At 47.3% G+C, this 26054-nt stretch overlaps 2 protein-coding genes across 3 annotated transcripts in view; one reads left to right on the forward strand and one right to left on the reverse strand.

Moving 5' to 3' along the window:
* The window catches only part of CFAP58 (cilia and flagella associated protein 58), a 65178-nt gene extending 64592 nt beyond the window's left edge, over positions 1-586 (reverse strand). The window contains exon 1 of the mRNA XM_059477104.1: positions 173-586. Within this exon, the coding sequence (XP_059333087.1) occupies positions 173-586 (414 nt within the window). The remainder of the gene's footprint in view (positions 1-172) is intronic.
* ITPRIP (inositol 1,4,5-trisphosphate receptor interacting protein) lies at positions 114-23068 on the forward strand. Of its 2 annotated transcripts, XM_059476898.1 has the most exons (3): positions 114-195; positions 4691-4797; positions 17024-23068. In XM_059476898.1, the coding sequence occupies exon 3, from the start codon at positions 17037-17039 to the stop codon at positions 18684-18686; it is 1650 nt and encodes a 549-aa protein (XP_059332881.1). In that variant the 5' UTR covers positions 114-195; positions 4691-4797; positions 17024-17036; the 3' UTR covers positions 18687-23068. The 2 variants fall into 2 exon arrangements, with proteins under 2 accessions (XP_059332881.1, XP_059332882.1); XM_059476899.1 differs by lacking the exon at positions 114-195 and having other exon boundaries at positions 4163-4797.
* The last annotated feature ends 2986 nt before the right edge of the window (positions 23069-26054 follow it).

Raw genomic sequence — 26054 nt, forward strand, 5'->3', positions numbered from 1 at the left:
CGCCGGAGCACGGCTGGCCTCCTAGGGCTGGCGGGGCTGGCTTGAAGGAGGAGAGAAGCAGCGAACCAGAGAGCGGCGGCAGCGCGGGCGGGGCGGGCTCTGCCCCAGCCGCGCGGAGCCGGAGCCGGAGCCGCGCCGACAGCGCCGGAGCGCCCGGAGCGGGGCCGCCGACCCGGCCCGGCCCGGCCCGGCCCGGTGAGTCTGTGCGGGGCCCCGGCGGTGCGGGGGATGCGGGTCGGGACGGAGCGGCCGTGCGGGCTGCCCGCGGCGGGTCGCGTTGGTGTGGCTGTCCCCCCGTTTTCCTGACGGGGCAACTTTTGTTTTGTGCCTGTTCTCCGTCTCGGTCGTACCGGGGCACCGGCAGGGTCGGGCCCCTGGGAGGGGGCACTGCGCCCACCAAAGTTCTGCAGAGCTTTGGGCGTCCCTCTCCCTGCAGCCCAGGCGGGGGCCGGACGCGGCGGGAGAGCGGCCGCAGCCCCTCGGGGACTCGGCGGGACCGAGCCGAGCGAGCAGAGACCTCTCGGCCATCGCCCTTTGCTGGTGACACAGCCCGTGGTGTCCTGGGGCCAGCGCTGACCTCGGACATGTACGGTCCGTGCAAAATGCATCACTGAGCCTCGCTGCGTGTTCGGTGTTACACGGCATGGGTTTAAAATTTATTTCTTCTGATACTCAACATCTCACCAAAGAGCACAGAGAGAAGGAGTGATGCTTTCAGTGGAGCTGGAGGGATACTTTCAGTAGAGCTGCTCTTCATGTGTGCAGGCGTGTTTCTGAAGGTGGCCAGCAGGTCTTTGTAGCTCAAAGCAGAGTGAGCCAGGACTGTGATAGTGGCAGTCAATGGGCTGTAAAACTGGTGTGCAGAACGTGAGCCTTCTGGCCTTCGTCTTCAGCTTGGCAGGCTCCCACCTGCAGTGGGAAGCAGTTCTCTTGGGAACTACCATGCTAAAATCCTTCAGGAAAACAGGACATGTTGCTATTGGCATCTCTTACGTGGTCAGGAAAGATGAGCAGTGTCTCTGAGTGAACATTACTATTCATATGTTTTTAATGAGGGCTGCAGGCCTTGCCCATCCCTTGTGCATGTCCTTCAGGCACAAGTGTTTGCCATGAGCTGCCAGGCAAGAACCTGAGCCACCATGGAACCAGCACTTGGACAGGAGAGCCACTGTAGTACAGCATATTGTGTTGTGTGAGGTTTTTTAGTTTGGTTTGGTGATGATGGTAATGCTCTTCTGCAGCTCTGACTAAAGTGATTCTGGCCACCTTCATAGCCATCTGCTTTTAAAGCCAGATTCTCCTTAGTATAAGTGAAAGGGGTTCTCTCCATCGTCAAACAAAAGTAGAGCATACAAATTAGGAATAAAAGCTGTAAGCCTTCTCTTCAACTTTGTTTTCAGCGCAATAGATGCTTTATGCTGCTCTCACATGGGAACTGCACATATTAAGTGTGATTGCCACAGATATGGAGAAAGGTGAATTGATTTCCCAAATTCAGAGAAGAGTATGAGTACTGGGGCCAATCCTGAGGGTTTCTTGGCTCCCAGCTGTAGATGACACTATTTTTTGCTTGCGTGACTTGTGTGTACAGGACTCAGTGATCTATCTGTGTCCACACCAGTGGCATCTGCAAGGAAGTGTTCTGTGCACACCAGAGGCACTGAACTTATCAAGAGTTCAGGGGGTGGCCCCTCACCTGTCTTTCTCTTTTTGTTGCTTGGAGTATTACTATATACTAAGAACACCAATTTTTTTCCCCTTTTTTTTTCTTTTTTTTTTTTAAACACTTCTTTTTCCCCCTCAAGTCAGACTAAATAGCCCTGGTCAGTGACTGAGGAATTTGGTTTTCCTGAATAATTGTTTTGGGCCACCTGATGACTGGGGCAGCCAAAAGCTGCATGTCCTGCTCCTGTTTTGTATTTTTGTTGGTGCTATCCATGGCAATAAGGGCTTCTGTGTGTCTCTGCATGACGTCTCAGAGGGATGCCAATGCTTGTGATTCTTCTTGCATGGCAATGACTAACATGGGGAAGGAACCTGATCCACAGAAACCTAACACCAGTGTTTCACAAACTGATCTCACTAATTTCTGAGTTTGTTTTTTAAGTAAAATGCTATGGTTTTCCAAAGGACAATTTTAGTTTGACTTTTACAACTGTCTACCTGTTGACTGTGGTTTCAGTATCTTGGGCTTGCCTGCAAATGAATTAACACAGAATATGAACTCCATGAAGAGCCCACATGAGTCTCCCTGCTGTCCTGTGCTGTTCTGTCCTGCTCACTCGGCTTTGCAGAATTGCAATTGCAATCCATAGCAATGGTGCAATGGAAAAGGAAGCTGAAAAAAGTTTCTGGCTTGTTCCTTTAGATTCTCTTTAAAATGGACTGTTGGGTGGGCCAGCTTTTTCTCTCCCAAGTGTTATTCCAATCCATTTATACTGGGGAAAAAGCAGGTTTGCTGCCAGGCAGCATATTTTCCACCAGCACTTGTAATTGTTGGGTGGCAGAGAGAGGTAGAGACTCTGGTTTCCAGGCTGGAGGGAGAAAACGTGGCCAGGGTGTGCAGTGGGCAGCATTGTCATGTGCCCAACCATGAATTCCAGGTTTTGCAGGGATGTGGGCTCAGCTGTGTAAGCAAGCCCTTCTGCCTGCTCACTCCTTGGGGCGGGCAGGGAGGCAGGTGGCCAACCTTCCAGCAGCTTGAGGGATGGAGAGCTGCCCTGGCGTGTAGCTGCAGCAGAACTCTGTTTTTAGCTTGTTTATTCTTACACACACACACGTGGGCTACGCAAAGCTGGCTGAGCCAACCTTGATCAGCAGCAAAACAAACAGGTTTTACTGCTATGACCTGAAGGCCACATCAGCTGCTGAGCTTCGCTGGAGCAGGGACAGCTTTCATTTCTGTCAAGGAGAGGAGGCTCTCATATAGGGCTGGCTCAAAACAAACATTGTGGTGGGCTGCTCAGACTTCCTCATGGAAGCAGTGATAAGAAGGCTTATGCAAGAAAAGGAGGTGATTTGAAGGAGCCAGCATGGCTTGACTGAGGGCAAATCATGCCTTACCAATCTGGTAGCCTTCTATGATGGAGTGACCGCAATGTTTGTCAAGAGAAGACAAAATATCTGGACTTCTGTAAGACCTTTGACGTGATTCCACATGGTGTCCTCATCTCCAAATTGGGCTGCATCCAAAATAGCATGGCCATCAGGTCAGGGAGTGGATTCTGCCCCTCTACTCCACTCTGCTGATTCTCTGCACACAGTGTTGCATCCATCTCTGGAGTTCTCAGCACAGGAAGGACATGGAACTCTTGGAGCAAGTACAAAGGATGATCCCAGTGCTGCAGCATCTCTCCTATCAAAATAGGCTGAGAGAGTTGTTCAGCCTGGAGGTTCTGGAGAGACATCGTTTTGGCCTTCCAGACCTTGACTAATCCATAAGGCTTAGTCAAGGTCTCTCCAACATCTACAAAGTTGAGGGAGACCCTAACTTAAAATCTCTCTTTTGAGATTAAAAAATTATCTTAACAAGTGAATTGTATGCCCTATAGAAGCAGTTCCTGCCCAGCATTTAATAGCTCCTTTCCTCCAAGCAGACACACCTGCTCTACCTCACTGGCCCTGAGCCACCATGAGACCAGACATTGCAGGCCCTGAAGGTTTACAAATATCCACTGGGATATTACAGTGCAGATCCAGACCTTTGGGGCTTGGGATGTCTTTCTCCTGTGCTGCTGCTGGTGATGTTGTGGCACACCGGTTGAGCAGAGGCTCCAGCAGCCCTGCAAGATGGGAGGGCTGGGCAGAGCCCATTTGCCCAATTTGGCCTCACAGTGGAAGATGGAAACAGAGAAGTGAAACTGTACACACTGTCTGGTCAAAGCAGGTACGTGGGAGGAACTGAAGGAGTTCAAGAGAGCAAGGATGCGTCAAGCTAATGCCCTTAAAATGGGCTTCAGGCTCAGCTCAGCCCACACTGATCGTTTCATCAGGCTTTGGACAAGGACAGTGGGAAAGTTTGAAGTGGTGGTAGCTGGAAATGAGGGACGTGCATTCCTCCTCCCCAGCCCATTTGTGTGCAGCTGGGGAAGAAAAATGTCTCTGTTGTCTGCTGCAACCAGCTTGTTTGGTCTTCTCCTCCTCCTGGTTGTTTCCTGTTGCATATAAAATTTCTTCACTTCTCTATCCTAAAATATTGTAGTTTATCTTTTGCGGTTCTGTGTTTCACATCTTCCTGTGCTCTTACCCTTGCTTCCTGCCTCTTCTGTTTTCTGTTTCTCCATTAGCTCTGTAAACCCAACTCCCCGAGCAAGTATTTCTACCTTTCAAGCTGCTTACAGAAGCTAGATGCCTTTTCTAGACAAACCAATCCCAGACAAAACTGTCCCAGCCCTTGCACTTATGCAGCTGCTCATCTGACCCTAATCCATTTTAAAAGGAGAGTGCTGGTGGGTGAGGATGGAGTCAGAGGAGGGAAGTCCTTGCTTGCCAACACCCATGGGAGAAGCAGCATTTTAACTCTTCCCTGATCACTTCAAACTGATTATTCCTGCTCTCTTGAGCTTTTATGATCATTTTATTAGGTAAGGGGGTGAGTTAATCTCTCTTTTAATCAATCCATAATTTAGATAACTGCATTATGTACCCATCTTCTGCCTGCACTTCCTCATTCATTCTCTGTGCTTTGCAGACTTCCTGGCTGTGCTTCAGTGGCGGGTGACTGAACTGAGTCTTCTCTGCATCACGGTGATTGTAGTAATGTGAAGTTTAATGAGCACCTGCAAAGCTGTGTAGCAGGTAAGTGCTCCAGGGGTCATTCTTCCTCCCAGATTTGATGTGATTTAAAAAAGCTTCTTGATGGGCTCTCACTAGGAGATCTTGAGCCTTGCAGCAGAAATGCTGAAAGGAAATTGGTGTGGCTCATAATTTAGAAATGTTCCCAGCAGTGAGGTACAGACAGCTTCTTGCAAAGCTGAAGTAGCAGTGTTGTGAAGGTTTAATTTGGAAATGGCTTCAGTGTGGAAGATCAGTGTTAACAGCCTTTCCCTTTTGGACTTTCAGTATAAAATTGGCTTTATCTAACTGCTTGGTACAGTTGAGATCTAGTCAGAGAGCGATGGCAGAGGGGAACAAAAGGTTCCAAAGCTTTGCTGACATCAGTTACTGATCCGTTTTCTGCTGTGGAGGAGAACTTGCCAGAAGTACCTTACCCAGACTGGTAAAGTACTGGAATTCCCCTCTTCTGAGTGTTAGAGGGAGAGCAGATGCCTGGAAGTGCCTGGACAACTTCAGATGATCAAGGGTGACAGCAGAGGCAAAGGGAAACAGTGCTTTCACAAGCCAGCAATGTGTGGAGTTTTCATGTTTGTATGAAAACCCCTAAAAACACAGAAAGGAGAACTGGGTAAAAGCAAGATGTCTGGCAGGGCTGTCCTGTGTGTGACAGGAGGCTCTACAGGCAGCAGTGGTGGGAGGGCAGGAGCTGGAGCTGATGACAGAGGGAGCTGCCAGAACAGCACTCCTGGCTGCCACAATGTCCTGCTGCAGCTCTCAGTACCTGTTAGCTCATGCACTCCACGTGATTTTTTTTTTTTACTTACTTATTCTGGATCTGTTTTGGGTGGTGTCTGTCCCCTTTTTCCCATCAGAGTTCAAACAGCTGCTCTGCTCTAGCAAAGCTCAGCTCAGAGAGTTCCCTGGCATGCTCCTCCAGCCAGCCCCGATCAAAGCTGTGAGAGCTGGCCCACTGCCATTCTCCTGTGTGTAAATGAAGCTCTTTCTCTTTTTCCTTTCCGTGCACCATGTTTCATTATTATCCCTCTCCAGAGGCAGGTTTTTCTGGCTGATCTAGCACGTTATTTGTATCAGCAATATTTGCCTCAAGGCAGAGATGCTTTTTCAGCAGGTATATGGAAAACATCTGATGCATCCCACTGCCATGTATGTGGCTCAGAAAAACCAAGCATGGTGTTGGCAAGGATGAGGAGCATTGCAGCCAGCTGTTGCAGACTTTAAGCCCTGCTAGCTAGGCACAGTCTCCAGCTCATTGGGTTATTCTGGTTGCCTGGCAAAGGAAAACTGTTACTGTTCCTTCACTTTTGAAACCAGGGGAAGAGCACGTAGAGAAGGTTCTTGTGCCTGGGCAGGAAAAGGGACATGAGTTATAAGGTGTCAGCTGAGCCACCTGTGTGGTTCAGCTCATCTTTCCCTGGGTTGCCTCTGGGGATGGTGGGTGCTTTCAGTTGAAAACGTAGAATTTGTAGTAAGACCCAGAAAAACCAATGTAAATCAGCTTGAGAATGCCTTGCTTTCAGCTCTTCCAAGCTGCAGAGAGTTTGGTAGTGAGCACCTGATGAGGAATGGGAGCAAATGGTTCCCACGCTGTTTGCAGGGAGGTAGAGAAGCTCCCTGAGACAAGATACCACCTGCCTGTGCCAGGATCCCAGCAGGAATCCAAACAGCTTGTTTGGGAGAAAGCACATGCAGTGATAAGGAGACTTTCCTGCAGGTAGGGGCAGCTAAGCAATAGTCTAGACTGCCTCAGGAGGCAGAGATTCGCTGGAAGCTTTTCAGAACAAAGTAAACAGAGAGTTGGCGGAAATCATCGAGGCACAGAGTAAGCCATGCGTGTAGGCAGAGGGAATAAACTCTATTGCTTTTTCAGACCTCTTTTTCCTTGTATTTTTTAAGCTCCTGTAGAGTGGCAGAGCTAAGGAGATGTTCTCAAGCTTAAAATGTCACACTTGATATTCATACTATTATGCTTCTCAGAGGGGCTTGGTGTTCTGTATCTGCACCCAGAATGCTTCAATCCTAATCTGTTTCCTCCTGGATGTTCAGGTGCCTTTCTGCCACTGGTTTCAGAAGAGAATTTTATTTCTAAGGCCTTTTGGGGATTTAGCAACCAAATACATTGGGACTATTGGAAATTTCTTGAAGAGGGAAAACATTTGAAGTTTCAGCAGCACACAGACACCTCTGCACTGCAGATTGCAACTCATTCATGGTAATTAAACTTGCCCTTATCTTCCAGCCTTGCAGGGGCAAGAATGGATGTCTTTATTTTGGCTATCTGGAATCCATCATTTGACCCTCCCTTCCTGTAACACACAATGACAGAAATTATCTGGCACAGTAGGTGACTTAAGGACAGAACTCCAGTGTGGTCCCACCTAGTGAGCTACTTTGCTCAGCTCCCACCTAGCTATGCTCAGCCTAAGAATCATGGTCATGCTGTTCTGCAGCCAAAATCAAAAGATGGTCTGAAGGTGCTTGGATAATGTTTATCCCACCTTCCTGTTGACTCATAGCTGCATTGTGCTTTTGGAAGAGGTGCAGGGCTATGATCTCACGCTCTGATAGAGTTACAGGCAGAAATGTTGACTGAAAGGGATGTGTTTGTGTGCTAAGGCAGCCACAACATGTGCTCCCAGCTCAGCCTTGTGTTTGCTGCTAGTCCTGGCCGCTTTGGGTCTGCCATGTGGAGCTGGAGGCTGTGCTCCTTGCTGAGCTGCTTGCCTGCTCAGCACAGGGGGTTTGTGCCTGTGAGCAGGGGCCCCAGCCATGACTCACAGCTCCCATTACGTTGTAACTCAGCCTTTAAGTGAGAGGCTGTCCCTTGGCTTTCAAACAAAGCCTTCCTTTGTTGTGCTTAGGTTATAAAGAAAGCAACCGTATGTGCTCACCCCACACATCCCAAATGAAAACCACGTGGCTTCACAGCCTTAATATGTGTGTGTTTGATATTTCTGCTGCAGCACTGCAAGTTACATTGCTCCTTTCCCCTTGAGTCTTTTTAGAGATTTTCTTCCCAGCATTCAGTTTACAAATTCTTCAGCAAAACAAAGAGCTTAGAGATGTTTCCTTTTCTTGGTAAGAAGAGGGGACTGAGCAGAGAGCACATGAAAATTATTAAATATGAGTGCATGTGGCAATAGGCTGTCTCTGAGTCATTCCCTTGGGTGAAAATGGCTCTGGGTTGGTGGCCACGGGTGCTGAAAGAATGAGCTTCATGGAAATATTGTAGGTAAGTGGGGCAGTTTGTTTTCTTGTGTATGACTTTTTTTCTTCTGCTGCTTTTTATTTATTCAAACTCATTTTGAAGAGCAGGATTAGCCAGAAGTACCCTGCAGCCAACATATTTTTGTGCATGCGTCTGCCTTGGCAGTTTTTAGGTTTATGGCAAGTGAGCCAAGACTGGGATTTCTGCTTCCCAAAGCATTTGTGTTGTTTCTCCTGATCTTTTCTAGAGTCATTAGGTAATGAAGTAAGAGGGTTTGATTCTTACTCAGAGGCTGTGTGCAATGCACAGTGTCTCTGCTTAGATCAGGGAGTCATCTTGGTGAGGGGCAAGGAAATGGGGCAATGCCGTAAAAGTGCTCTTGTTCTCTCTTCCTTCCACACCCTCTACCCATCCCTGCAGGGGCTTTCACAGTCAGTTGGGTTGTGTTTTGTTTTTTAGTTTATTTAAAGAACTATATTGTGTTTAAAAAAAAAAGCTGGAATTTCAGGCAACAGAATAAAGCATTGCTTTTGATTTCTGTGGTGACGCTTTGGCAACAATAGCCAGCTTTTAAATACAGTTCTTTCCCTATTGTTTGAATACAAACAGCAGTGACTAGTTAGCAAAACAATGGTCCAATATCACACAAACCTTCAATCCCATCCAGTGGTTTTGGGTCCTGCTTAAGCAGATACCTGGGCCTGCAGGTTTCCTGAGCTATGAGTGTGGCTTTGTCACTGAGTCAAGACTGTGATGGAGTAGAAGATCTCAGATCAGCCAAATTCCCAACCCAAGATGATAATTTCTTTTTGCTGTGTTTTTGTTCAGTGTCTCAGTGTGGAAGTGTCTGGTGACTCCTGTGCTTTCCACTGTCTGTAATATGTAAGTGCTCGTTGTTCATGGCTGAAATGGGACTTGATAGTTTCACATGTGAAATGTAATCACTCTGCAAGTCATGTCTGTGCCCTGCCAACATCCACATGTGCTCTTCTGAGATGTGCTGGAGTGCTGTATCCCTGCTGGGAAATCAACTTTCTAATAATGCTTCCACCAATTATTTTAATACCAAAGCATTTATTCCAGTGGGTGCACGATTAAGTTGAATGTACAAGGATGCATATTCTTACCACAGGATGAGGAGAGCCAGGGTAACCACTGGCTGATTTAACAACACTGGTGTGGGGTTTTAACCCCTTGCTGAGCATTAAGTGGGGAAAAGGAGGGCAGATTTAAACAAACATCTTGTCAATTGATCTCTTTCTCCACTCAGCACCTCTCCCTGAGGTGAGTGCCAGGTGGGACCCATGAGCCATGGCTGCCTCACATGCATGGAGCTGTGGTGTGGCTGAGGGGGTGACAGCCAGAGCAGGACCCAGCATGAGCACCAGGTGGAGGCCAGAGAGGATCTGTGCAGTGGCAGTGCTCCATCCATTGTGGTTGACACTCTCAGGCTTTTGGTGGAGCAGCAGGGGTGTTTGTCCATCTGTGCTGATGAAGGATTGGGCAAGAGAATGACCAACTATTGCCCAGGCTCCCATCATGTTGGGTTGGAGGAGGAGGGTGCTGGTAAGGGTGTTAAGCTAAGGGTGTTTTCCTTTGCCTGTTTCTTTTCTTCTCTTAAAAAAAAAAAAGAACTCAAAACCCACAAAAGTTTGGTTTACTCCAGTTGTTTTCCTCACTATTAACAGACAAAACCAAACAAAATTTATTTGGCTTAAAAACACAAGCTGTTCCTGGCTGTGGTCCTACTACAACAGCTCAATATGTGGGTGGGAGTCACATAACATGCACACTTCCTACCTTTGCCCTCCTGCCTCTCCTGCGGCCCACACTGTGTTCCAATTTGTAAAACCCCTTCTTGCCATAGCAGAGGGAACCCAAGGCACTCCACAGACTGTATGCCCTGCTTGCTAACGAGGGCTGAGCTGGCTTGCATAGTCAAAAAGCAATAAAAACACATTCAGGCAATGAGCAGGATGCTGAGTAACACATTCCTCATGCTGTTGGCTGTCTCCTGGTCTCCATGGGCACCCTCTCTCAGGTCCAGCCTTGCAAGGAGTAAACAGTGAGTGCTTTGGGGACATGAGGTGTCTCTGTGTTACTCATTACTTATTAAAGTTGCCTTTAATGGTGGCTACTGCCTCCTGGGGCAGGAAGAGGATCATGTTTTGATTAGTGTTTTGATTAGTGTCATGATACCTGTATGCACTGAGAAACAATGACTTAGAAATGGGCCCAATAAATCCCCACTTGATGATAAAACTGAAAATCTAACACGTGCCACATCTCTTTGGGTTTTGGAAAACAGCCCTAGAAGGCAAATAGCTCCCTTTGGGCCAGGAAAAATACTTTGTACTGTCTAGGGTTTGGGGTAAGGGGGACCATGGATTTTATGGCAATAGCTTGTAAATGCACCTGTGTACAGTGAAAGTTGAGGCAGGACAGGAGTGCCTCTGAACATCCTGAGTGCTACTGCAAAAAGAAAACAAAAAATCTGTCCTACTTGTACCCACAGTGGGCACTGGAACGTTACGGGGTTCAAACTGCAGCAAGGGAGACTTAGCAAGGCCTGAGAAAAAGCTTCCTGATGGCAAAGGCATTACATGACAGGACAGGAGAGAGATTGCCTGTCTTTCCTAGGGCCAGTCAAGCTCTCCTCTGCTCGGAGAGAAGCTGACAAAGTCTCTCATTTGGACCTGGGGCCGCCCAGCAGTATCTGCTTCCAGAGCACTCTCAGTGCCCCTCACGTGCTTATTCCCCCCGAATCCTCCTGCCCGTGGGAAGGGAGGGCTATCTAGTCCTGTACACAGGATGAGCATCAGCATTTCCTTGGAAATACCTGATCTGGTGACCCCCAGGAGGAAAATATTGTGTGCACAAAAGTGCACAGCAGACCTGTTGGGCAGGATGTCGAGGCAGGCTGCGCAACTGACCCCGTTGGCACTGCAGCAGGCCCGGGACAGGATGTACACAGATATTACAAAAGGCTCATGTTCTCAGTCAAACAGCAGAACAATAGCTGTCAGGCAAGTGGCCTTGTCCAACTCCTGTGCTGTGGCCAAGCAGCTGATCTGGGGTGTGGCTTCCAGGCATGGTTTGGGAGGCAGTTGCTCTGCCATACCTGACTGCCATAGTTCTGTGCAGGCCAGTTAGCTTGTTCTGGTTTTAAATGTGGTTGTGTTACCAGTCTCAACATCCAGACCCCTGCACCTCATGTATTGGTGCATTTGGTCCTTCCCCTCTTGAGGCTTTTGGCTTTGGCTCTCCCCACAGAGCCAAAGACAGAGCCCAGTCCCACCTGTCTGTGCTGAACCAGCTGTGATGGTGCTGGCAGTTGGAATTCAGTACTTTGTCTGTAGCACTAATTGAATGCTGAAAAACAAGTCAGACCATGAGTTAGAGCTGCTGTGGCTGGCACTGTTCTGTCCCAGTTGAGATCTCATCCCACTGATGTCCTGCACACAGCTTAATTCATAGGGGCTGAAAGAACAGCACAAGTTGGTGCTGCTCAGGCTCTGAATTGGATTTTTATCCCTTATTTTCCTGTCTGGGCTGTGTGTGCTGCAGCTGACTATGATCAGGAAATGGGAGAGCAAGAGCCTATCCTGGTGCACTGTGTTGTGTGAGTGTGGGGTTGGCTAAGAAACTGCATCTGTCCAAGTTTTGGGCAGTAACAATAATACTGACGTGCGTCTCTGTAATTCCCATTTCTCTGTCATTGTGCAAGTTTCTTACAAATCAGAGCTTGTAGTCCCCACTAAGAGAAACTATGATTTCTTTCAGTTGCAGCTGGATCTTATCTGTGAATACCTGCAGAGGTGGCAGTGATACTTGCAAACTGGAGAAGGATATGGTGCATTACTAAGGGCTTTCAGCAAACTTTTATTATTTACTAGACCTTCATATGTGCAGCAGAAGCTTTTCTCAGACTAAACATTCAAAGGCCAGAAGGTAATTTTTCACTGTTGTAAGCAAAAGAAGGCATTGCAGGGCTCCCAGAAGCTCAGCCATGAGGAAGCACAGCTGGGCTGGGCAGAAACTCCTCTGACTGAGGTTCACATCTTCCCAGTAAGAAAGTCCCAGGTTTAGTGCCTGGTTTGACCTGTTAGTCTCTGCAGTCAAAACAAGTAGCAGAGTCCTTTCCAAACCTCAAGGACCTTCCCAATAAGAGAGTCAGAAATTATATTTGTTCCCATGAAAGTTCTGGTTTCAAAAATTTGGCAGCTTTCAATGAAAAAAGGCTCCCAACCAGCTGTATTTTCTATCATCTACTTGAAATGCCTCTTTTTTTGCAGCCTACCAAAGCAAAATACAATGTAGCAGCCACCTATTCATTGCCTTTTGTGTCGGCCAGATTGCAGGAAGCAATCGAGTGTGTTGTAAGTGATGTCTTGGCGTGTTCAAGTGTAATACTGAACTGCACTCAGTGGCTTGACTTGGTTTTTTCCAATTTAAGAATCAAAGCTTCAGCTCACTCCTGTCTGGTTTATTGCTGAACACCAGCCAGAGCATGTTTTGCTTACCGTGATTCAAAATTTACAGGAATAAAATGGCTGAAAAAATAAAGCTGCATGAGGAACTCCTGAGTAAAGAAAGTTCACTGTTAATGAAAGGGAAATACTTTCCCTTGTCTTCAGAGAAGGTGGTTATCTGGGCTCAGAGCACATGAGCAGCCTGCAGAGGCAAGCTGCCATCTCTTTCTTTCCTTTGCCAGGCTGAGCAGGAGGTTCTGAAGCTGGTGTGGAAAAGGGTGTGAGGAAGGCTTAGGGTCATCAGAAACTAAGCACATGTAGCTGGAAGGGACAGGACATTTTTATGACTTTTTGCATCATCATCATCTCCATGAAGGACTTTGCTGCCCCTCAGAGCAATCTGTTACAGGGTGGCTTGGGAAGGGGCACACATTGCCACAGGGCAGCAGCTGCTTCAGGCTGCTCCACACAAACCCTGTAGGAGCTCTCTGATGCTCCCAGGTGAGGAGGAGAAGCTGAAGGTGCAGCTGCTGCTGCCTGACTCTGTGAAGGCTTCCTCCTGTGCCACTTCCCTTTCCTTATGGTGTGCTACCTGGAACTGTGCTCCAGGCAAGCCAAACATCAGTAAATTGTGCAGCAAAGGGCTCTCAGATCAGCTAGGGTGAGAGCTGGCCTCCTTGTGGCTTCAAGGCACCAACCTGAACTGCATGACAGCAGCATTATCATTCCCCTTCCTCTCTTGGGGCTTCTGCATCATCCAGGACTGCTCTGGAGCTGGTCAGGATCCTCCAGCCACGGAGGCAGCTTCATGCTTGAAAGGATGAGACCTAACCTGCCTGGGAGCTGAGGGTGGAGGGCTGTGGGTGCTCTTGGTGGACCCGTTGAACATGCCAAGTGCTGTAGGATGCAGCTGATTGTTTGTAATCAGGCAACAGACTGATCAGCTGTTTTTATCTCTCTGAAACCTCACTCCCAGCTGGAGGGTGGGATGGTGTCTGCCCCCTCCCTTCCCAGGGCTGTGCAGAGTGGTCATTAACCCTAACCTTGGTGAAGCCCCTAGTCACTACAGCAGTGAGTGCCACAGAAAAGCTCAGAAGGAAACCAATTCTAGTGCCAGAGGCAGGTTTGAACAAGTAGCATCACATGCTGGGCAGTGAGCAGAGACAGCTTCACATCAAGACAGTGAGGTTTCACATACCCTGGCCCTTCTTCATTTCCCAGGCAGCATTCTTTGGTCCTCCTGAACCTTTCCCAGCTTTGTGCCCACATGAGAAAAGAGGGGTCTCTGCATTCTCACCTGGCCCAGGGAGCAGAGCAAGAGCTGCTTTGGCTGCTGTCAGGAGTGGCCTACCTGTGACCACAGCACCTTCTGGGGGCTTTTGGAGCCCCAGGACTGCCACAAGAGGGTCTGCAGAAGGTAGGTAGGATGTAAGCCTGTTACTGAGTCCAGATGTTATTTATGCTCTAAATGGGAAAAAACTGTCAGGGTGAGAAATTCAGAAAAGGTTGCAGATTGCTTTGAGAACTTGCTATTTTAAAACTTATGAATACCTTTCTTCCCCCACCCCCCCATATTTGAAACGTTGCTAAATTTGATGCGTAGATTGAAAAATTGCCATTTCTCTTTCTTAGTCTCAAGCTTGGAAAGGTTTGGACTCTCTCCCTCTTCCCCACACAAAAGCTGTCTCAGCCTGAGCAGGCATAAATATTTTTATCAGACTTAAATAGCTTGGGCTGAAGTTAAAAGCAAGGGAAAAGAGCAGCCTTTGTTATGGGGAGTGCTGCAGCGCCGTAGCAGGCAGCGCTACTGGTTTCACCTGTATTATCGAGCCTTTCATATTAGCCAGGAAAGCTGTGTCTGAGAGGTGTGGGAATGCTCTGCCTGTACCACCCTGGCTGCTGCCAAGGGCAGGCTCCACTGACTTTGGCCACTGAGCAGCATTAACCTTAAACCTTAGGTTAATGTTTGGCTTCATTTTCTGGAATGAGTAGCTGCAGTGGCAAAAGGGCAGTTTTGACCAGCAGAACTTACTCTGGGCTGAAAACAGACATACCTCTTGCAAATCAGTGTGATCTGAAGATCTTGTCACTTCCAGTTTCCAGAGGCTGATGCCTGTAGTGCAACTGAAGGAAGAGGTTGCTGCAAAATGAGCTAGGGTATCCCAGAATGTCAGTGTGACCCACAGTGAATTCAGCTGAGCCAGCCACTGATGGACCTGGGGGTGTCTGGCCTAACCCCTGCTGCTGGCAGAGCTTTGGGACAGGTGACCTGTGGCAGCAGTGTGCCCATGGGCAGCTGGGCCTGAGAAAGAAGATCCTGAGGAAGCTGACTTCTTTCAGCCTTACACACCTCAGAAGTAATGTGGTAACAGTAGAACATTTCATCTGCTGGGACAGTGGTCGAGCAGAGCAGAGCAGTGATGTCATCCTGGTCAAGACTGCAAGAAGGAGGCACCTGGCCCCTGGCCATGTTATTTTTAAGCTTGGAAGGCACACGTGGTCTGCAAGAGGGTAGCACTAAGGAAGGGAACTCACCAGCACTTCCTGCCCTGCCCCAGCAAACTGATAAAGCCCTTTGCAAAGCAGGGCGACCCCAGTTTATTTTTATAATGTGGCCAGGCGTAGAGCTCATAGAATAACTGGAACACCCAGATTTGGGCATTAATTCAGTTTTAATTCATTGCCTGATGAATTAAGAGTTAATGTAAATGTAAAAAAGGACAAGATAGGGCCACAAACTATTTCCAGAGCAATGTCTGCATAAGAACATTCATCTATGCAAGTGCATGGGATCTAAAATAAAAGGGTGGCTGGTAAATGTTACACAGGGAGGGCATGGAGCATTATCCTGAGCACCGTGTGAATTTTCTTGCTGCTTGGACAATGCATCTCAATCCTGTTCCCTTCCCTTGTTATTCCAGTCCCAGCCCTCTCATAAGCAAAGATAATTGTGTGCTGAAGGATACAGTTCCCATGTACAGTAACTGCTCACACTGAGGAAATCCAGGTTCCTGCAATCAAAACCAGAGGTTTGTTGTGCAGTTACAATAACAAGGTCCACTGGGGTGGATCTATCTTTATTGTGTGCCCTGTGGAGGCATAAATGAGATTGCCAGAGATATTTTCCTTCTTGCCCAGATGCTGGGACAGCAGGGTTGCTGTGGCACCAAAACATGCTGGGTTCAAGCCAGGAAGGAGCTATTCCAGGGGGTGGGAATTACAGCCCTGAGCCCCTGGAGCACACAGAGTGCCTCACACCATCTCTTAGCTGTCTGTGAAGCAGCTTCATTCCCACAGTAGCATTACTTAGATTGCTATTTCTGGTCTGATTGATGAACTATGTTATTGGTAGACTTTATTTCTGTAACAGAAACCCTTCTCTCTCATGCACTTTTGAGGCATTAAGCAGCTGTCCTAAAATTTCTCAGCTGGAAGAAGAAATATCCCTGCTTGTGCATCTTGTCCTTGCTAGAAAGGGGGACTGGTGAGCTTCCAACATCACAGCAAAGGGTAACAACTTCAGATTGTACTGCCCTGAGCAGGCACTTGGGCCCTTGATAGTGATGCCAGCCCTCCAGAAACAAAAATGCCAGCTGGAGGAGACAGCCCAGGCTTTAGCCTGAGCACCATCTGGCCCAGCCCTATAGGAGGCCTTGGCAATGTCCCAGAAAGTTGGGAATTAAATCCTTTCATTGTGAGCCCCATGGATCAAAGCCATGGTGTTTACTAATGTCCTCCACAGGTCAGTAGTGCAGTAATCACCAAAGATAAGCAGCCTGATGCTTTTAGAACCACTGGGCTGAAGGAAACCGTTTCCATTTTAGTAGAGTCTCTGTCTGTCCCTTTTTCTGGAACTGCCATCATGAGCCATCCTGGTGGCCAGCAGAGTTTGCCACAGCCTGATCCTGATGGTGCTGAAAGGCAGGAGGAGCTTTGCCTGTAATGCCTGCTATGAAACACAAAACTGTGCAGGCTTGTTCCCACCCAGGTGCAGCTCACCAGCAGGGCAGTGAAGGTTGCCCTGATCCAGGCAGGCTCTGCGGGTTCCCAGACATGCTTAACATGGAACATGGCCAGGACAGACCTGCCTATGCCACTGCCACATCTGAAATACTAACTTTATGTTGAGGAAAAGCAGTGCTCATCTCCAGTGCTGTTTTTTACAGCTGGGGAGGTTCTGCCTGCTTATTTCTTTCCTTTTCTGTCCAGGGAATTTTAAAGGAGAGGCAAAGGAAGGATGTGCCCTCCCATACTGCCCAACAGCATCGTAGTGGGTTGACAGCAGGAAGTGCCTTCAGAGTTCTGTTTTTTGAAGTTCATTTGATAAGAGCCACTTTCATCCTCACCGTCAGCTGATAAAGCCTCTTGGGGAAGTTGCTTGATAACTTGCAGAAATGGGTGTGCACTTAGTGGTTTCTAGATTCCAGCATTTTTTCCAGGTCTGGAAAGGATGTCAAAGTTCTTGTTGCAGTGGGGAGTTTCTTTCATTTTTGTACTTGAGGGAATATATTCCAAATCATGGGTCATTTCACCTTTCTTTCTCTTCCAGGGAAGGAACTGCCATGCCCGTGGGACTCTTCCGGGTGTGCCTACTGGTGATCACAGCCATTGTCAACCACCCGCTCTTCTTCCCTAAGGAGAATGGCACGGTCCCTGAGCACACAGAGGAAATCATCCAGAAGATGAAGGAGCGGGAGGAGAGCCTGCGGCTGGAGCAGCTGCGCTTGGAGCAGGAAATCGCACACCAGGAAGCCACACAGAAGGCTCTGGAGGAGGCTGCAGTGGTAGTGGAGGAAAGCAAAGAGGGAAGGGTCCGATGGGATATGTGGACTGCCCTCTCCATGGTCATCTTCCTGCTGATCGAGCTCTGGAGGCAGGATTTCCAGGAAGGGAATTGGCAGGACATAGGAGGAGAAGAGGATGACATGGCAGTGCTGGGGAAGGCATTTAAAGGAGTGGCCTTGCCCGACAAGGCTGTCCTGGCCAGCTTCTATGAGAAGCGTATCCTGGGTACCACTGGAGACATGGCCAGGATGCGGGAGATGGTGGAAGGCTTTGCAGATGACCTGCTGGAGGCCTTGAGGAGCGTCTGTAACCGGGATGCTGACATGGAAGTGGAGGATTGCATGGGTGTGGGGAGCATGTATGAGAACTGGAGAGTGCGCAAACCCTTCGTCTGTGATCTGATAGTGCCTTTTGCTCCCCCGGAGCCTTACTGCTTTCGCTGCCAGACCTGGTGCTCTGGTGACTCTTTTCCCCCAGATGAACAAGGTTATGGCACTATCAAGGTGTGCAGGGCAGATGAGGATGTGACGGGCTGCATCTGTGACAAGACAAAACTAGGGGAAGATATGCTGTGCCTCCTCCATAGCCAGGTCAGTAGTACCAAGCCCAGCAGTGAGATGGAAGACCTCCTGTGCTTCAAAAATACTCAATATCTGGATGCTGACCAAGTCATGAAGTGGTTCCAGATTGCTGTCACCAAGGCCTGGAACAGAATCTCCCACAAATATGAATTTGACCTTTCCTTCAGCCTCCTGGACTCGCCAGGAGCCCTGAAGATAAAATTTAAATCGGGGAAATCTATTGCCTTCAACCTCACCCCTGTGGTGCAGTATGAGAACTCTGACGTTTACTTCATCTCCCACTTCCCTCGGAGCAGCCTGGCAGCAGATGTTCCCTCCAGCACCCACTGGTTTCTCACCTTTGCAGTGTATGAGAGGAGGTTCATCCAGCTGGTCTCCAAAACACTGCCTGCCAATGCCTGCCACGTCAGCTGCCTTCAGATCCTCTCCTTCCTCCATGGGAAGCAGTGCAGCCTCACAGGTCCCAGTGGGCTCACCAACTACCACCTGAAAACAGTGCTGCTGCATCTCCTGCAGGCATGTCCCGGCCAGGACTGGGCCCCAGAAAAGCTGGAGGCCCGCCTACAGGACATGCTGAAATTCCTAGAGAAATGTTTGCATGAAAAGAAGCTTTATCACTTCTTTATTGGCAATGGGAAGGTACCAGCAGAGCTGGGTTTCCCCATCATATTTCAGAGGGCTGAGCCTCTCAACCTTTTCCGTCCCTTTGTGCTGCGCAGGGACATTTACAGGAAGATGGTGGACACGTTCCACGAGATGCTCAGGAACATGTCTGCACTGATAAATGAGTACACAGTGCACATTCCCCTTGCACACACCAATGGGATCCGTAAGGAACCCCTTTAACCAAAGCCTAACTCTAAGCACAAGTCCAGAGGGCAGCTTTCTGAAGCCTCCTGGAGACAACTGACTTTGCCAGTAGAGCTTCTTGTCTGGAGCTGAACCAGTCCTGGGCCATGGTTCCTGCTGAAAGGAAGAGGCTTGGGGGGAGAATAGGGAGAAACTGGAAGATGTGGTGGTGAAGTAGGTTTCTGTTCCACTGCTGTGCCTGGTTTTATGCAGCTAAGAATATATTTTTTCTATTGTGCCTCAGTCATGCTACAGCAGTGGTGAGCAATAAATATATGTCATTTATTCAGATGCCTGCAATGCAAATGGGGGCGGGGGTGTGATGGTGGCCAAATACTTCATTTCCTTCAGAAGGGGCAGATAAGAAGAGGGTGGGGGAATCAGAGACAGGATCTTGGGATCAAAGGAGCCTGTCTGCTTGCAGACAGCAGGAGCTCATTCACCAATGGGAAGTGCAACATCAGTCTACATGCTGGTGTGGAGAGGAGGAGGGTCATGCACAAGGTCTGGACTGGATGGAGGTCCTTAAATAAAGCACAGCTTCAGAACTATAGTTAAAAAAAAAAAAAAAAAAAAAAAGAAGAAGAAGAAGAAGAAAAAGCCTTCGTGACTGGACTTGCAGCAGTAACTTATATGGCTTGTCCTGTCCTCCAGAAATACTCCTGCACATTTTTTTCTCCTGTGGGAGGATGTAGCAGAGCAGGGTCTGTGTCTTCAGACCATTTCATTTGAATCTTCCATGGGAACATGGCTAGTGGTTTATATTCCTGCCCATTTTGTATGGATCAATGAACAGGAACTTTTATTATCTTAGATAAAAGAAACACCACTATTGGGTTCTGACATTTTGGGTTGTTTGTTTTCGTTACCTCGGGGCACTACAGTGTAAGAACAGCCTAGAGAGAAAGGAAAAGCAGGGCTTGAACTATATAATCTTTGAAGGTCCCTTCCAGCCTAAACTATTCTGATTCTATGACTGCTGTAAGTTTTGATTTCGTAAAAGAAGCAGTTCTCCAAAATTATCCTGTAATGAAGCCAATCTCAGAAGTCTGGAAGCAGGAGTGATCACCCTCCATTTGAGAGTGTGACTCTCTGCACATGGTTTTAATTAGGCCAAGGCCAGCAGGGAAGGAAGGGATAAAAAAGATGCACATGTAGTAGATCTGAGCAGTGCTGCTTGCAGCTGCCTTATGATCCATGTTGCATCCCCTTCTGTTCCACATATGCAGGCAAAAGCTACTTTATACATTCTCTTCAATCATTTTAAAGACTGCTGCTCTGAGGATCTGCACTAGTAGACTGTAATTTGCTGAGCTGGGAGTGCAAAGGAGGAGAGCTGAGCAAGGTGGCTTTGCTGAAGGAGAGGACTCAGGAGATCCTCACCCTCCTGAGTGTGGAGTCCAAACCAGGGCCCCAGTGCATAATTGCTTTAGCTAGTCCCAGAAGCCTGGCCTCCAGTGCTAGGGGACCTTTCCCACCATTTTCTCACACTAGGATTCCCTGCAAAGTTTTACACTAGGGCTTCCCTTAATCCTGTTTACAAGAGAGTGGTGGTTCTGTGAGGTAAGACCTGTCAGAGATCCTTTTACCATCACTCCACAGGTCCCTTTTTATCAATCCTCTCTATCACATCAGAGAGAAGATTCAATCCTGTATCACTGCTGGAAGCAGCACACAGCATGAAGCTTGTTATCCTGCCTTATCCAGTTGATAAGCAAACTCTCCATAGACATGTCCTCTCTTCCCTCTTCCTGGTAAAAACTGTTTCATCACCTCATTGGTGTCTGCTCTTCTCTGTCCTGCCACCACTGAGGGACACTTCACACACAGAGGCAGAGGAAGCTGTAACTGCTGTCTCCACACCTGGTTTATAAGAAAGCACAAATGGTGGCAGAGCTATGCCCAAAGTGCTGCCTCCCTTGGCTTTTATTATCACAGGTAGTTAAGTAGGGTCTCTGAACAGAAAGTAAGGGGTAGGTAGGAATGGGGGAGAAGAGGCTGGTGGGTAATGACAGTAGGAAAAAGTCTTGGATCATCAGTGCTTACTTCAGCATCCTTGGTGATGAGTGCCTGGGAGACTGCCAGGAGAGCAGCAGGGCAGGACTAATTGCTGACGCTAACGAGTGCTGTAAATCCCTGGCTTTCCAAGTACAGCCAAGAAGGCTTTCCCCAGTAGGAAAGAGAGCAGGAGCAATCTCAAGGGCCATGGCAAGCAGGTAGTGACAAGCAGAGGTACAGGGAGGGTGGGTCAGTACTGGAGCCTGGAGGCTACCTCAGAAGCTGTGTAAGTCGTTTGCAAACCCAGGTGATTTGCCATTTTTACCTGCCCAGGTTTACTGCAAAGTGCCTGCAGCAGACCCAGCTTTACTTGGACTGCTGGCATGTAAAGCAGGCAGGTCACGCTGGAGCAGTTGTGGTTGAAGTTGCTTCTAAATGTGCTCCCAGCCCAGCCAGAGAGAAATTAGAATTTCTCTGCCATTTCCTGTCAGGAGTCTAAATTTAGACTGTCCAAAGAACAGAAACAAATTTATGACCCAGGTCTCTCAGGAAATGACATTCTGAGTAGAAAAATAACTTTTATATAAGGTTGAGCAGGAGGACCATGAGAAGAAAAGGCTGTTGAACAGAATAAGGTAACTCCCCTATTAAAATGTCAGAACAAAGCTTTGCAACACCAGTTGCAAAGGGCTTGTAAACGTGCCCAAACTCGCCTTTACACAGCCCCAAGCACTGCTGCTCAGACTCAAAGGGAACCTGAACTGATAAGTGGATTGAATCTTTTGTTCTTTGTTTTCTGTACTTGTATGCCTGTTTTCTCTTATGCCCAAACTGACCCTGAAGTATTCCCACGGGGTTTAGTTGAACAGAAGCTGGAGCTGAATCAAGTAATTTATGGATTTGATCCCACTGAAAGCAAATTGCTTGGCATAGTTTTCCTACATGCAATATGCTCATTTTGCCCTGAGCACCTTTAAAGTGATCTGGTCTGTGCATTTAGGCTGTGAGGGGACCCACTCATACCTGTTGGGGGGAAATGTTATCTGTGATTATAAGCTGTGCTTCAGTCAGCCTCAGAGTGGAGATCTTCCTTGGAAACCAAGGTATAGACATGTCCCATCAGAGGAGAGCCTGGTACACAGTGTTTCTTTAGACCACACTTCTGCCCTGGTACAAGGAGGCTGTGATGTGAAGCACATCATTCCTTGGACTTCCTTGTCTCTCCAGGATCAAATCTTTGCCCACCAAATACTAGCCTATTAGTAAGAGCCTAGACTCACATTTCACAAAATAAGGTTTATAAGACAATTCAGTTTCAGCAGCTGCCAGTCAATAAAAATGTCTTAGGACATTTTAGTGTTGCCCATGGGCAGTTCTGCCTTGGTTGAAATCTGGGTGGGTGATCATAGGAAGCAGCTTTAAAGGATGGGAGTAGAACTGAGATTTTGTGGTTTAAAGTGAAAAACGTTTTTTTAAAATCAAACTGCTTATAGCAGTTACCTGAGTAACAAACATATCTTTGGCAATGCCTGTATCTCTGTGAGATACTCTAAAGAAAAGTAAACAGCCTGTCCTGGACTCTCAGTGCTGTTCTTGCCATTTGCTAACCAGGAGAATTCAACACATGCACTCCGAGTGCCTTCCACTGGTTTCCAGCCACTCCCTGAGCCCTCAGCTTGTGGTTTTAATATTTTATTACAGGCTCTGTCAAAGCAGTGGAATTAGTGGTGAGTTGATAGCAACCACTGATCTACAGCATAGCCTCAGGAGCCATTTGCCCTTAGAAAATGTCTTGGTCTAAGGTTATTATTGCTGTACAGGAGCTGAATGTCTGCTAAGGGGTGGTGTTGGGTGTTCACTGTTAAGCAGCCACAGAAAAGAGTTTCTCTCTTTCCAAGCTGCTCTGTATACAGGTATATACAGGGGTATAAAGATGTAGTTTAGCCAGATGATCCAAAAATTTATCCAGTATTCAAGCAGCAGGATTGAGTGATTGTTCACCAGCCATTTTTAATGCAAAGTTTTTGCAGTGTTTTCTCTGTGGTGAGGAAGTGAGACTTCAGGCACCTGTAACAGCTTTGCTGCTGCTCAGTGAGGAGTTGTCTCACAGCACCTACCTGGTAAACAGCTTTATTTATTACTTGGGTTTTTTAGAATTGGGGGGGGGATGTGTGTAATGTGCTAGCTCAGAAGCAAAACTGTAGTAAAGAGATGAATTTGGCAATGCAGCCAAGATGGGCACTAATACCAGAACTCTCCAGACTAAGGTCTTCCTTGATGGACAATGCTGTACTTAAACCACTGCTTCTATAGCAGGACACTGTTGAATTTGTATAGATCTCATGCAGCTTTATTTATAATAAAGGAAGTCTTGTACAAAATCTCAGTGAGCATGAAGTCTCTTTTCTTTCTAGTTCCCTGCCAAATGTTTCTAAGAGAGCAGAAGGAAAAAGTGGGGATGTTTCCAGTGTGATCCCAGTACAGGGAACCCAGCAGCAAGAATTCCTGGAGAAATTATTCCAGAATAAACTGCAATATGACAAAGTGGGACAGCTATTCCAGAATAATGCCAGGGATGTCATTCTTCTTGAGAATATGAATCCACAGGAAATCAAAGTAATTATTCTAAATATGTCTGCTTAAAAACACCCTTAGCAAGCCCTAAATAATGCTGATAGATTTTGCCCTTATGGGCTGAACAAGAAATCTCCCGAATTTCCATTTCACCCAGAGGAATCCTCTTTACCTGCTGATTTTATGGGTATCCACAGCCAAGTTCAGCAACCACCCACACCCTGCTTAACTCCTTTGCCTGGTTTAAGGGAATGGCATCTCCTTGTTAACATTCTAATATGCTCTGGCTCTGGAAGCACACCCAGAGCTAGTCATTAATTCATATAATAAAAGCACCACTGTTTCCTTAGCAAAATGTCTTCCAGCCCCACAGAATGCCCTGCACGCCTTTAATAACTCTGCCTTCCAGTGCTCACTGGGGCTGAATCACCACTGTTAGGTCTGAGAAGCAGCTGGCTTAAGAGCTGCAGCCAGAAGTTAGAATTTCTCAGGGTCAACCACACACTGCTGGAAAGGGAATTCTGTAGCTCAGGATCATCAGCAGTCTTGGTTTGGTGCAACTTTGATAAAACAAGAAAACCCAAACCAAACAAAAATAAACCCATCCTGCTTCAAAGCTAGCTGACTAGCTCAGCAACATTTTTCTCCATTGAGCTCTCGATTTTCTACAACACTTTTTTTCTTGCCTCAATTTACTGCTTCAGTGTTGCTGTGAAACATAAAGGGCAACATCCCTAAAAAAATCCTTTTCCAGAAGGGCAATTGGCAGATTTTTGAACCATGCCATGACCATTATTGCAGTATTATTCATCATAGAATAAGCAGAGCAGAAAGAAAAAGCCACCCACTAGAGATTGGTTTTTAGCTTAAAAATTTATCTAATGACTTTTTACCACTCATGGGGTAGCTGTAAGCAAAGACACAATCTCCTTTATTTCAAGCAGGCAGAAATACCTGTGCCATTAAAAAAAATAGCAAAGCAGCCGCGGAGGATATGGAACTCACAAGCATGCTAACATGAATTCAGTAAGGTACCAGAAGGGATCAAACTGGCAACACTGGTCTCAGCATGGGATACAGCTCAGGATTTGCCCACATAGTGAACAGGTTCCATGCACTCTGCTGATCTCTGCATCACGGTTTGTTGCTTGCAGGACTGAAAGCTAACACAGCTCTGTCCCCAGGTGCCACTGGCACAGAATCAGATTTTAACTTACATTTAACTGGATTCTCTTTGTTTGGGAAAAGGATGCCTCAAGGTGTTGGGTCATTGAGTTCAACCCAACATGTGAGCTGTTGCATCCCTTCCAAGTAAAACTCCAGGCAGTCCTGTTTTTCTGAAATAATAAATTCCTTATGGCAACATAAACTAGGTTATTTTTAGCAGTCAGTGTGTTCACACATCTGGGCCAGGGTAAAAGAAGGCCTATGCTTTCATCTCCTTCCAAGTAGCTTCTGAATCCATCAAAGAACTTTCACTCAATTTGATAGATCTCAGAAAAACCCCTGATAATTTTTAGGCAAGCAGGCAAATGGACAAGAGACAAAGACTCCCATAATGCTTCAAAAGCACAAAAGAGGTATTTTGAATGTTCCCAGTGCAGTAAAAGGTAGTCTCATGTCTTCTTTGACCTGAAGAAATAAGCTGTGAGGAAATGCAGAGTTGTGTTACTGCTTCTGCTGCTCTCAAAATGATCCACCCAACTTTGCAGCAGAGCCTTAAGGGAAGATGGATGCAAGCAGTTATTCCCATCATATCTATTGGACTAATCTGGTATCAAAACAGAAACCTGAGCAAGCCCTTGCTGTGGATCAATTAATGTTACTATGTTTTTCAAAAGAAACTTCATTTTCCAGTTAGGTTACATTTAAGAGTATCATCTGAGACTCCTCAAGTGCTGGAAGTAAAATCTCTGGCTGCAGAGGCAGAGAATAAAGCTTCTCACTCATTATTCAAAGGCAGCACCTCTGCAAATAAAGGCTCTGAGTTTACAAGTAATTATAAATCTGTCTAGCTAAAACCAGAGCTCACCCAGAATGTTAGAGGAGGGAGAAAAAAAAAGGTATTAGCCTTATTGATCTGCTCTGAGGGGGAAGCACAGAAAGTGCTGAGGTGAAACATTTAAATACAGCCTGTTCAGATATTTGAGTGCCTGTAAAATCTCTGACTGTGGCACTATGTTAAAAATTGTGCCCAAAAATAAAACCAATGAAGTTCTTTAGAGTGTCTTAGGCACTCTGCAGTAAAGGAGTCTATTGTAGATGGGAAACTATCTTCAAATCCACTGGTGGGCCCACAGGCAGTAACGGACTCAAAGACTTAATCATGTAAAGAGACAAGTTTTTGTCTGATTGTCCTAATTGCAGAAAAGCCATGACACTTATAATGCCATTGAAGCCCAATTAGGCACCTTTGTGCAGCCCATCCAACATTGAGGATCCCACAGAGTGCAATAGAGCCCAGGGGCAGAGCTAGGCAGGTCTGGGATCAGTAACCACAGTGCACAGCCTGACTCATCCCCAGGTGCATCAAGAAATCCATTCCCTGGCTCCCAACCTTCAGCCTTGCTCTCTAGCCCTCTGCTGGGAATCAGGCAGCACAGAGGGATTTCCCTGCTCCTCAGGGAGATGGTATGTAGCTTGGGAACATGTTCCAGATCTCATCCCTGCCTGCTCAGACCAGGCAGGGCAGGGCAGGGCAGCCCTGGATGGTTCTGTGCCTGTAAGCACAGATGATCCAGAGCAGCCCCTCCTGGCCTCCATCACCTGGGTGTTCCCACAGAACAGAGGTGT

The sequence above is a fragment of the Ammospiza nelsoni genome, chromosome 8, assembly GCF_027579445.1.
Source record: "Ammospiza nelsoni isolate bAmmNel1 chromosome 8, bAmmNel1.pri, whole genome shotgun sequence".
Taxonomy (NCBI): Eukaryota; Metazoa; Chordata; class Aves; order Passeriformes; family Passerellidae; genus Ammospiza; species Ammospiza nelsoni.

Excerpts from the sequence above, each read along its gene's own strand:
- ITPRIP (XM_059476898.1), top strand. The coding sequence starts at position 17,037 with ATGCCCGTGGGACTCTTCCGGGTGTGCCTACTGGTGATCACAGCCATT.